This window comes from Genypterus blacodes, unplaced genomic scaffold, assembly GCF_046128005.1.
Source record: "Genypterus blacodes isolate CSIRO-AG114 ecotype Tasmania unplaced genomic scaffold, CSIRO-AGI_Gbla_v1 ptg000111l_1, whole genome shotgun sequence".
Taxonomy (NCBI): domain Eukaryota; kingdom Metazoa; phylum Chordata; class Actinopteri; order Ophidiiformes; family Ophidiidae; genus Genypterus; species Genypterus blacodes.
In genome coordinates this window covers 808,036-821,359 of record NW_027466915.1, presented here as the reverse complement: position 1 = coordinate 821,359, position 13,324 = coordinate 808,036, and the positions used below count along the sequence as shown (strand labels likewise).

Genomic DNA, 13,324 nt, shown 5'->3' with positions numbered 1-13,324 from the left:
ATAGAATGAAGCATGACCAGGAGATGAGTCTTAATGAAACACAGATGTGTGATCTCTAGGTAAACTCCCTGCCCTCTCTTCTACTCTTCCTCTAGATATTTTCAGTGTCTGCATAAGTTTGGCCTCTTTGCTCCGATCCACAAAGTGATCCGCATCGGCTTCCCCTCCACCAGCCCAGCCAAGGCCAAGAAGAGCAAGCGAATGGCTATGGGCGTCTCCTCACTGGTCCACAGTCCCAGCAGCTCCTCCATCAGCTCGGTCAGCTCTGTAGCCTCCTCCGTGGGCGGACGACCCAGCCGAGCTGGACTGGTAAGATGCAACTCAGCATCACATAGACAAACATACCCTTTCATATCCAGACATTTCCTGTGCCCAATTATCCTGTGCAGCAGGCTGGAAGTGATCCCTGCTGTCATGGGATAGGTCATCTGCCTGTCACACTGCTAACAAATGGAGACAGCACCAAGGGACGACTTTCAATATTCAATGCACATGCAGGTGGTTTGTCTTTGGGCTGTGAGAGGAAATGTTAGACGGGTTTATCGTCAATGTCATGGTCCGCAGACGGCTCATCGTCTGGTCCAGGGGGCTGACAGGCCTGTGTGCCTTCCGTGCATTGGATTTCTGATTCTCAAACTAATTTTCATGACCTGTTTTTGAAAATACTGTTAAGTTAACTGTGATAGATTGGTTTCTAGAACACGTTATTGAATTTCTACATTTTGATTCTCATTCTTCATTTCAAGTACCCTGAAAATATAATGAGGCACTGGAAAAAGTCAAGCAAAATGTGTGTGTTTGCAGGTGACCTAGCATCTAGTCAGCAACAATACATTGAGTACAGAGAGCCATTTGTGAACATCTGTATCTGGCCCCATTTAAGAACGATAGAGACCCCTGTGTTCAATGGTGCAGAAATGTGCCTAGACCCAATCCTGTCTCTGAGCTCCACGGGCAACTCCTTTGACCTAGTGGCTTGGTTTTTGCTCTAAAATATGGACTGGACTGTGGCACCTTATCTAGACAGGTGTTTGCCTATAAATCATGTCCAATCAATTTAATTCACAACACTTGGACTCCAAACAAGGTGTAGAAATATCTTAGTGATAGTTGATAGCAATTGGACACACCTGAGCTTAATTTCAAGTCTGGCTGCAAAGGGTCTGGATGATTGTGTCCATGTGATAATTCATTTATTTATTTGATGAGAACATCTTTCTAAAATTCCGTTTTAGCTTTAGCAGAATGTGAAAACCATTAAAAGGCATCTGAACACTTTCTATACCCACAACTTACAGTCAATGTGCTGATGTATCACAATATAAAAGATGTAAAACATAGGTCTACTCATAGTCTTACTGATTTTGAAACTTTGAAACTGAGAGAGGCTCAGAGAGGCCTTTGAAGGGAAACATCCTGTCGTGCTGTCAGTTTCCTGTTTTGTGAGACTAAAAGAAGACAAAGTTAGATGCGTTCACCTTTTAAAAAGGTATTTGAAAACTGGTCCTTGGATTTATGAGTTTGACTGACTATGTGAAAATGCTTTTAAAAGGAAGACAACACAGAATTCTATTTTGTTGGAAGAAGACCCTGATGTTTCTGTTACTGAGTTCTCTTCCCCCTTGAAAGCAGGAGATAAGACATCTTGATCTGTTTCTCCTACTGTGGAGGGCGAGTTGTGCATTTCTCACAGACTCTTAATCTTGACAGCTTAGTTTATTCTCTTTCCCACACTAATGAAGCGTTTTAGGTGCACTGTCGAAAACATCTTTATTCGAATTTTACTGACTGATGATGGCACTTTAACTTCCCAAACATCATACTGCCTGGATAATAGCACTTTTTTTGACCTACAATTTCAATAAAGAAAAAGTCTTCAATTCATGAAATACAGAATAACTTGTTTATAAAATAGCTTGTCAAAAGCGCACTTACTTTTGGATGCCAGAATTTAGCATTTTGCTGCCCAAAGAGAACTCCAGCAGCTCCTTCCATCACTGTGTCTTTAAGACTTATAGCCTCAGCGACAGTTGGCAACCAGCTGAACTGAATCTGGCATCAGGGCATCTCATAATGATTTCAGCTTTTGAATGGCAGTCAGATCTGGGATGGAAAACTTTCCCCTGCTTTCCTTAATTGTTGGCAGTGAGAGGCACCCAGCATTAAGAGCAGCTGGTCAAAGTTTCCAACTTTACCATACTGTGCAAAATTCTTTAATTAACTGTCACTGTTGTGTCTTTTTTTGAATTATTTATTTGTATTAACTCTTTTTAAAATTGTATTGAAGAAATTATTTGACATGACAATGAGCATACAGTTATGGGACATTTTTCTGAGATGCACATGTGGACAAAACAGTTGGGTTCTATAGGTGGTGGATAATAGCATTGTTGGTGATGAATAATTGTGTTCTGTACCAGAGTGATAATAGTGAAGCCACTTAGTCACAGTTCAGTTAGCTTTATTTACATACGAGTGGGAAAGAAGCAAAGACGTGTCAATGTTGTGTCTAATGATGAGATTAAATTAGACAGCACCTCTAATGTGAATGGGCTTAATAACATCTAATTAGGATCATATGGATAAATTCAAAATTGCTTTAGAAAACACAATCAACTCAGCTGTACACACATACATACACACTTGTGGATTTAAAGATAAAGGCAGTCAAACATTTGTAATATGCATCAATGAACAAATGATGTTGTAGTACAGGTCAGTGATGGTGCACAAAATGTGCACTCCATTCTGTCTGATACTAATACAGGCCATTGAAATGAGCTTGAATCCTTTTCAGAGAGCAACCTCTAGTGGTCTCTTGAAGTGTTGCAGGTTGCGGGACATGACGCTGATGGTTTTTAAACATTCTCATGAAAGTGATGTTCTTTTTAATGACATTGATATTGCAGTTGAAATGATTCTGCAGGGATTTTTTGAAGGTAGAGTTAATTGGAATTAGGTCTGCCAATATTTTCCATGTCAAAATGATATTATAATATTTACAAGGATTCACAATGAATTTCCCATGGGATGTTAATCTTTTTAGGCTGTAATTTAAAGCATTTATACCTGTCAGCTTATTAATAGACAACAAATTCAGACAAATTCAGACAAGATCTTGTATTTGATGATTATGAAGCGGGTATTTCATGGTGTCAAGCATTTTCTTGCCCGAACACGTCACTCCTTATCTTTTCACCTTTTCCTCTTAACCATATTTCTGTATTGTTTTCTCTTCATGTCCCCCCTCTTTTAAGTTAACAGAGACATCATCGCGCTACGCCCGTAAGATCTCGGGCACCACAGCACTACAGGAAGCCCTAAAAGAGAAACAGCAGCATATCGAGCAGTTGCTGGCCGAGAGGGACCTGGAGAGAGCCGAGGTGGCCAAGGCCAACAGCCATATCTGTGAGGTGGAGAAGGAGATGAGCGTCCTCAAGGCCCAGCATGTGCAGGTACATGGACAAAAACTGACAACAAAGCCATTGTCAAATATTCTAATGTGTTTAGGTCAGATGTTCTCACACATGCACTGTTGTTTTGACTGACCACAGTATATAACAGAGAGTGAGAGCACCCTACAGCAGGTGAAAGCCATGATGGCCAGCACACAGAAAGATAAAGTGGAACTTGCCAACCAGCTTGAAGAAGAGAAAAGGTAACATCAAACTGTTTATCTATACTGTCTGCTGTGATCATTCACTTATCTTTACTATATTTGGCATATAGATGCTACCTTGTTGTGTACACACGTTTCATTGTTTGTATGTCAATGTAATGTGAGCGTGTGTTTGCTTCTCATCAGAGAAATATTGATAACTTGTAGCTCATCTCAGTTAAATCCCAGGGAGACTGCAGCTCCCCTCATATGCTCCTCACTCCACTTTGAAACCCTCACAGTGTAAATGAGAGGTGAAATCCAGAAAGCAGTTTTGCTGCGCCCTCTTAAAGAGATAACAGATAAACATCACCTGATAAGACTTCCGTAACAGCGGCAGCAACATTCTCCCACTCAACTCTTTTATGATTTCATTCAACATTTTATTTGCTATCCTACTGCTACAGTCGAGAAAATACTCCCAAAAATTCTCATCTCCACTTCACACAAGGCTACGTACATTTCTCTCTCCATAAAGTTTTTCTTTTGGTCTTGGGATCAGATATCACCATTCTGAATTACCATTCTATATTCTGCCCGATGTTTTATGACTGAAGCCCCATGGATTCCTGTGCCCTATCATCATTTATCCTGAAATGTCTGTAATTCTAGCGTGCAGTGGCTGAGTGAATGCTTTTGGAGACATACAGGCAGGCTGTTGTAAGGAAATGTAGTGGTTTTTGTGCTTTCATTCTCTGAGAAACATGTCAGACAATTTACTTCCAGGAAAGTGGAAGACCTCCAGTTCAGAGTGGAGGAGGAATCTATCACCAAAGGAGACCTGGAGGTATTTATCAGCACTTGACCATAACCATAAACTGTATGAACAATGGTGCATATAAACTGTCGAATCCCAGTAATGTATGAAAACCTGCTTAAAAAAGATATCCATTATATAATATGCAGGATTTATTAGATTATGGATGCTTAGATTGTTACAGTGTGTACATTGTGTCGCAGTCATGTGTTTTTATGCAGTTTCATTAACATCAGAATCATGCCAACCTCGGTAATCCATCACAGATATAATGCTAAAAAGATGGCCACTTGCAGTATATATGGCACACCTTTTGAATCAATCTGGTGTGTATAAGCCTTATATAAGATTATATGAGAAATAAAACACTAGAATTGATATAAATCAAGTGGCAATTGCACTTCCACTAGAAGATCGGGGCTGCAGTTGAGAGGAACTCAGTGTTATGTTTAAGCAAGCTTTAGCACAGAGAACTCATCCCTCTTGCTGAATGAGCATCCCTTTCAGAAGGCAGTGCATTTCCGTTATACTAGATATGTATGACTGAAGTTAAATAAACTAGGAAGATTTGAAAGACACGCATGAATTAACAGTTGAATTCAATGTATATGCACTGTATGTGACTCAGCCCTGATATTAAGCAAAGCTGAAGGGGTGAAATCCATTGGATAAGCTCCTCTTTTTTGTCCTCTCTACTCTGTGACCAATGAGGGAGAACCTGAATGGCTGCTAAATCGAATTGGTTCACTTTTTACCTTCAGGCACATCAGTGAGCTCGGCAGACTCTGCACCAAGACACAGCATGAATATTGGATTACATAGAGAGACGAAAATATTATAAACTTTCCTTCTAACAGTTTTCTAAAATTATATTAGCGTGTAAAAACAAATGTGTTTAAGTACTCTACTTTATTACAACCAGCGCCTCACATTCATATCTCCTTCTTCTGCTTTGTTGCCTACTTTGTAATCTGACGTAGTGTTCCAGCACTGCAGAGAAACCATAGTAACACACAAAAGAGGATAAAAAAGACAAAAGGCTAAAGTGTTAATAGCATAAGCATACATTGAAATCCAATTAAAAGGAAAGGCCAGCTCTAAATGATACTTTGCCGCAGCTCATAGCAGTTAATCCCTTTCAGCTTTCAACAGAGCAGTAATCAATGGTTTAAAGACAGATTGTCAGAAACTTCACAACTCTCAACACATTATTAAAAAGAGAATAAATGTTTCAATTTTATATGATCCGGTGAAATTTTTTATCTGCAATTTGGAAATATTTAATAAGTGATACATGAATGCACACTAACTGTCAGTTCATTACTTTCTCACACTGAAGCTTCTCTAGTGTCTATCAGGAAAAGAAGAAGAGTTACACATGAATGAATATCCAAATGAGCACTGTCATCTCCAAGTCCCCCCCTGCTAACTAAACCTCTGAGGGGATGTCTTCTCCTCCTCAAAGCTTCCCATCATGTCATCAAAGCAGTTCTCCTTGAAGTCAGTCCAGAATGGTGGACATGTGGTCTGCAAAGCAGGCCTCTGTTATCCGTTGACTACTGTGATGATCGCTACCATTCCTCTTCAATCTGTCTGCATCTCTTTTCTTTCCTGTGAGTCTTGTTTTTCCGTCTCTTCTCCCATTCTTTTTTCTCTGTCTCTTTCTCTTTATCTCTTCAGACTCAGACGAAATTGGAACATGCCCATATTCGTCAGCTTGAGCAGAGCTTGCTCCTCGAAAAGTTGAGAGCAGAGTCACTTCAGAAAGACTTAGAGAAGAGGAGGGTAAAAAGCACAAGCTCTTTGCCTGTAGCCACTGTCTGTGTGGTTCTGCAGCTGTTTGCCTCTTTTGTTGACATCGATGGGACTGCACAGGTCCAAGTCATGCACCGCCTAACTTACATACACGCAACCTAGAGGTGCACTTAATACCAATTTTTAAGAATGGTGACACATGCGGATTATTCTCATTTAGAGACACACTGATCAATTTCTGTTCTCCTTTACTGTTGCAAAACTGTGCACAGTGAGTGTAAACAGCCATGTTTAGCTACTGTCTCTTTAAGGCCACCATAGAGTTACAGAACCAATAGACCCATCAAAAACAACGCTGTTCTGGGCTCATATGTTGGACTTACAGGATGGACTCTTGTAAGTTTCATCTCGTGTTTTTAATAATGGCAATATTCTGTAATATGTAATCTTTAAAATAAATTAAATAGCTCATAGTCTTCATGGTATTGTATTAGAGGAAACTTTTTCAATCTTAGACTTTTAGTGTAAATTATAGAGCAGGAATGACTTTGCAGCTCATCAATATAAAGCTTAACCTGAAACTTTTACGATACAGTAAGTGACACAAATGTATCTATAATCAATAATGGAAATGATAGAAATTACGACATGAAGGTTGTCATGAAGCTTGACAACTGGACTTATTCTTTAATATTTGTGGTGGCCTATGACAAAGACAACTCCAGCAAGGTGCATCAATTGCTTTCAGTGACAGCTTTTACTTTGTAAGAGTTGGATCAGCATCCTTACAGATACGGCAGCATGAATACTTTTAGTGTTTAGATGTAATAGATCATGTTATTTCTTCAAAATTATGTGTTGAGGCTACTGATAATGGATTTCATTTAGTGAATAATAGAGTGTGTGCGTGTGCTAGAAAAGCAACAACAGTATTGGTGAATGCTGCATATGTCACAACATGACATTAAGTTGTAAGATGGTTGGAAAGAACAACACATAATATACTGTCTACTGTGCACTATTTACAGATACTCCCCCTCCATTATCCTCTGGCTTCATATTGTGAATCATAGTAATAATGCTTCTTGCTGTTGACCCTGAGACCTTTGACCTCTAACAGGGAACATACCATCAGTTAAGCCTCTCTGCCGCTTGAGCATGACACATTTTTCTGTTGCGCTAATTTGTCTTATTGTTTTTAATACTGTAATGTGTCTGTTATTTGAATGGAATGGATCAGATGGCAGTTGCACCTTTGCCAGTGCAATGATGCAGTCACATTTGAAATGATATCCTTCCATTTTAGTTCAGGGAACCTCCACTCCAAGGGAATGCTAATGAGCAACAAAATTGAAGCATTGATCCTTACAATACTGGAAATTTCTAAAGTGTATGTACAAGTTATTAAGTGACAGCTTTAAACTTCAATTACTTATCAGATACCTGTAACTTCTTGCATGAGTAGATTTTTCTGTAGAGTAGAGTAACATTTTTTAAGGCAAATTGAGATATTAATTCCCCTTTTATCATCAACAGTTGAAGCTCTTCAGCAAATGACCTCTTTCACACCACTTGCACACGTAATGCTGCGATTCAGAGAGAAAGCCTCTTCAATAATACAGCAGAATATCAAACCCTACAAGCTTGTGCTTTCAATTTGAAGGCATCAAGAGCTTTCAAATGCTGACAACAAAGTTTCCTGTATGCAGTAAGGTCTGCTTTTGTCAACAGGGAAGATGCACACACAATGCAGTATCCTTGAGGTTGGGTAAGAGAACCAAGGTGAAAAAAGATTTGATCTTGTTTTGGCTTTGATCCGCTGCTGAGCTATCTCGATTCTTTGACTTCAAATTGACTTCAGATGTTTTTTCGAGGACATTAACCTTGCATCAACTCTTTACTCTTTCACTCTTGCGTGTGGTGCTGTAATCTGAATGCTCTTCAGGCAGTCTCTTCGATATCAATCAACTAGCAATACTGAGGTCTAGTCAATTGTTTGTCCCCTGGTGGTTGAAATTAACATCTGTGCACTGAGCAGCAGGTCCTCTGTCTTAATCTTCTTTTTATTTTAACTAGATACAATTGTGTGTGGGGTATGTTTGCAGTTGTGTGTATGTTTGCTTTGGCACTGTGTCCAGGTTTGCTGTTGGCTTTATTGTATTTGCTTGGCTGCTTCTAGATGATCAGAGAATGGCTGTCCTCTCCTCTCATCTCCCACTTCTTTGCACATTGAGTGAACTGCACAAATATTTGGACAGTGACACATTGATTCTGTGGCTCCTAAGTGTTTTGTTATTGTTATTACTATTGAATTGAATTGAATTGATAATTTTCAATTGCATAGTGAGTTACACAAGCATGTAAACACTCGCTAACAATGAATTCCAAACATGTCTACAATTGACTCCACATTCTGCCTTAAACTCAGTACACATGTAAACATAGACTGAGAGTATTCCTTAAAATAATAGGAAAGTAAGGACTGCCCCTTATACTCTGCCCGGTTTTAGAATTGAACGTTTCTTTGAACTGCAAAAGGTGAATAAACCTGCGTTTCATTGGGAAAGACAGATGGAGAGATAATTGAGCTTCTCAGAAATTGCCCATCCTCTGAGTCAGCCCCCGCATTGTGTAGCTGCCAGCTCCATTGAGCTCTGAAGGACGATTTCTTTGCATCCGTCACACCTTAAACAATCATCCAAAACAATCTTTTTTTCTGAGCTCAGCCAGTCACACAGTCCATTTATCTCAAGTGCATGCTGGCTGCTGGGTATTTTCATAACTCCAATAGCCATAATACTCTTGTATGCAACTATAAAGTGCACTTTATAATGCCTCCAAATATTATAGACCTAGGTACAGTTCATCCCTAAAGAGTAGGAAAGAAAAGCTTTAAAAAAGGAGTAAAATATCCAGGCAAGGGAATATTGATTCTTCATACATAATTAAAATGTATTCTCTGTTAGGATCTGCACAATGAAATGTGCTTATCACAATGAAAAATGCCTTTAGCTCTCTAATGTGTAAATAACTTAAAACATGTATGTTTCAGGAAGACATTGGATCATTTTACATCCAATGCAAGTTTAACTTCTGGGAGACAAAACACGAATCAAAGTTTGTCACTGTCCACATACATATAATGGTATTTAATTGTGTTCTACTGGAATGCTGTTGGTCATTTCCAATGCTTTACTTGCAAGGACTTTCAGGAATTTCCCCTTGATTTTCTCTTTCCTTAGGCCTGATTATTAGGTCATTTTGTTGGCTGTCAGAAAACCCTTTAATAGCCGTGACGGTTGTTATATATTTCTCATCAGCAAACCACAGTTGAAGAACAGAGTCGCATTATGCAGCTGGAGGAGGAGCTGAGCCTCAGAGGAGCTGAGATTGACAACCTTCAGGCTTTACTCCGAGGCCCTGATTCAGAAGGACAGGACAGTGAGGCCAACCCTGATCCCCGGCAAGAGACCTTCCTCCTCCGGCAGCAGCTTTTGTCAGTAGGCCGGGAGCACCACAAAGAGAGCAGAGAGCTTAAGGAGAAATATGAAACGGCCAAAGCAGAGAGCCAACAAGAGATTGACTCACTGAAGTCTGTAGTGGATAAACAGAACCAGGAGATCAGTGAGCTGAAGCAGAAAGTCCAACAAGCCACCAAGGAAAACATGGAAATGATGGACACTTGGAAGGTACTCCTCTAACGCCACACAACCCCACACACATACTCATAACTATGTGGTTCTGTATTTGCACTTCAGCCAGTGATGTAAAGCCAAAACAGGAAATATTTACTTTTACATGAGTCTGATGCATGTTACAATAATCTAGCCTAGGTGGACTAAACCCTGCTGTGACACAACAAGATGTACATTTGTAAGTAGGAACAAATTCACAGTTGGCAACGAGGGCCACATTAGTTAGATCACTGAAGTTGAAAGTCCAGTGTTTTAATGCTGTCTGCACTAATAGCAAAGACTTTGGTTTTGTACAATTTGGAAATAAACTAATTGAATTGAAATAAACAATCTTTTTGGCTAAAGGGCTAAAGTCTTGAGGGAAACCAGATAAAGTCGAGAGAGACTATACTTTAACGTTAATTTATTTCTTCCCTTACTTCATGACAGGCTAAATTTGACACTTTAGTGAAAGACCACCAGCACTCCCTGGAAGAACTGAAAGCCTCCCTGAGTAGTGACCATGCTGCTCCAGAAGGCCAACAGCAGGATGCCCAGGAACTGAGAGCTGCGCTGGAGAGCCTGAAGTTAGAGCACCAGCTGGAGGCGGAGAATCTCAAGGCTAAACACAAAATTGAGGCAGCTATTCTTACCAAGGAACACGAGGACCTCAGCACTCGTCTCCAGGAGGCCAAAGACCAGCTGGCCGAAGGCAGCCAGACATGGAGGGCCGAGGCCGAGGCCAAAAGCAACAAGCTGGCGCTGGAGGAGGCTACCGAGAAGCTCCAGAGAGCAGAGCAGAGGTTGGAGAAGCTTCAGATGGAGCAGGACAAGAGCTCAGTGGAGCTGAGAGAGAGGCTGGAGCTGTCAGAGAAGAAGATGATGGATTACGAGGCTCTGCAGAAGGCCCAGGCAGAGAGCCGAGAGGAGATCCAAAAACTGGAGGAGAAGCTAAGAGTGACAGCGAACCAGCTCCAGGCCATCCAGACGGATCGCTACACATCCCACGATGCAAATGTGAGTCGCTGAAAGCAATTGACATCTGGCAAATAAGTAACTAATGAATACGTTATCCACTTTAAAATTGAACCATTTACTGATATGCCTGTCTTAAAACCTGTCTCTTTTTTTAGGTAATAGAAGATAATGAAATTTCCGATGAAAAGATGAAGCTAAAACAGAATATTGAAGGTAACAGAGTTTAGTTTTCTTTTCAAGAATGACCTGAGATAATGTTCTTCATTGTTCATGCATTCCACTGTTCTCGGGTAGCAATCAAGGCAACACAGCTACAAAAATTATGTAACCCAATAATGTTAAAAACAAGACAATTGATACAATACATTTTAAAGTCTTATCTTAAGACTATTTTATGGCTCCAGCATTGATTTTCCATTAGTTTTTAGTGACTGATCCTGTTGTCTCTTTGGGCATTTGAAGAGAAATGCTAGACGCTGTACATTCCCATTTGTTAATGGCAAAGCACTTAAGGAAAATAAAATAATTAAAGCAACTAAACTTCAATTTAAATTAATTAGCGGCGGAACAGATTGCATTGGAAGAGTGTAGCTGTCTGCCATTACTGAGCACTTCTCCAACTTGCTGTCACGCCCAAACATATCAATTCCTGTCTCTCCAGATAATGAATATACCCTGACCAGCTGTCTAATGGCTGCAATCCCAGAACTAGATCCCTCGGCTAAAGGGAAATCTTTCCCTCCAACATCATTGACATTTCAGTATAAAGTGTTCAGATGTCTGGATAACAGAAGGCAAAGGCAATTAATATAACAACCTTTGCGTACATCTTGAGATCAAATCTATATTTCAACATATGCATTTACGCATGATGTCTATTATTTATACTTGTTTTATAGTAGCTGTGATCAAAGAAAACAGACTGCTTTAATGTATCTTATTTCATGTAATCTGTTTTGGTGCATTTTAGGTTTGAAGACATCTGCTGTGTTTTGTTTTGTATTTCAGAAACAATGGAGAAATTACTGAAAAGGGAAAAAGAGGTCTCTACTCTCACATCCCAGGTTGAAGCCCTCAAATCACAAATCAGTGGTAAATGTTCATTTTTCAGCCAGTGACCTTTTGCAAATCAATTGATAGATCCAATGTTGGTAACACTGTGTGCATGGTAGTGTTAATTAATGCATACATTGATGCATGGGTTGCAGATTTCTTTATACTTTCCTTAAATAAATCTTAGCCAGGCAGGGACGGTATGATTTCAGTCGTCTATGCTGCACGTATACAGTATATCATTAGTTCTGTGCTCACACACAATGTGGGGTTTACTGAACAAAACCCATGGATTGTTTGGTTTATTAATGATTTCCAGTAAAGCTTTATTCCACTCATTCAGTATGGGCTGATAAATTAAATGTCAAATGCCGTCACAATGAATTTACAGGAATTTGACTGTGACTAAACGAAATCTCAAACTACATGAAAGCCTGCCAAAGGACTGGACCCCCATTCAATTGCATGATTGCTCAATCATTGAGCATTTAATCAGGCTTCACTACCCTCCTTGAATTACACATCAAACAACAGCCAATCAGCCGAAATTTGTTTCAACTCTGTGTGTGACTCCCAAATTAGAGTAAAAGAAAATCAAGCCTAACTCCTGCAGTATCTGCCTGCCGTACGCTTGCTTTGTAGGTCAGAAGTTACATGTTTCTGTTGGGAAAATGGGGCTTTCTTCTTCGATATATCAGCTCTTCTATATCATCTTTGGTTATTACCCCTCATTAGTGGATTGAATGTATTGTGAATGCATCACCATAGACTTCTTTTCCTACCGTCGGCTCATGCTGAGTTCACTGTGGATTGTGTTCACCTGTTATATTCATTCTTTGATCATCAGTGAGAAGTGTGTTGACTTTCTTCTGGAAAGTAAAAATTCCTTTCAAAAGAAGATGAAACACTCTCCATGGAGCTCAGCTAATGAAATAAACACACGCTGAAAATGGACTTTAAATCGTTAAGTGAGGCACAATTTATTGCATCATACAGTCCTTTTGTGTTCAGATGAATATAACCAACAAAGAACATTCTCATTAGCAACATTTACATGCACACAGAGATGTTTACTTGAGCTGTGTTCCTAAGTAAGTCCATATACAATCCTGTTTACATGGAGGCAACTCAAAGCAGATCCTATATCCCCTTCCTCATGCATGTAGTCAGCCAGTGGAATGCTCATCTTCCTCAGCCTCCATTCTCCCAAGGGAGAGAAAGGAGAGTTCACGTATATCTCACAGGTTAAGCCAGTGGTTCTCAAAGTGGGGGGCGCGACCCCTAGTGGGGCGCAGAGCTACTCCAGGGGGGGGCGCGGGACCCCGGAAAAGGAGCGATGTGAATAAGTACCGTTCCAGGAAAATGAATGAGGCAAAACAAACCGGTGGTTTCATGGGTGTGGAAGTGGAAAAGTGGGGAAAAGTTTGAGAACCACTGGGTTAAGCTAAG

The 13,324-nt window shown here is 40.0% G+C and overlaps 1 protein-coding gene across 1 annotated transcript in view; it reads left to right on the top strand.

The window, feature by feature from the left end:
- The window catches only part of clip2 (CAP-GLY domain containing linker protein 2), a 37,584-nt gene that overhangs the window by 17,524 nt on the left and 6,736 nt on the right, over window positions 1-13,324 (top strand). Inside the window, exons 5-13 of the mRNA XM_076161461.1 lie at window positions 96-309; window positions 3,258-3,455; window positions 3,555-3,658; window positions 4,385-4,445; window positions 7,902-7,952; window positions 9,491-9,859; window positions 10,295-10,861; window positions 10,978-11,035; window positions 11,831-11,914. Of these exons, the coding sequence (XP_076017576.1) occupies window positions 96-309; window positions 3,258-3,455; window positions 3,555-3,658; window positions 4,385-4,445; window positions 7,902-7,952; window positions 9,491-9,859; window positions 10,295-10,861; window positions 10,978-11,035; window positions 11,831-11,914 (1,706 nt within the window). The remainder of the gene's footprint in view (window positions 1-95; window positions 310-3,257; window positions 3,456-3,554; window positions 3,659-4,384; window positions 4,446-7,901; window positions 7,953-9,490; window positions 9,860-10,294; window positions 10,862-10,977; window positions 11,036-11,830; window positions 11,915-13,324) is intronic.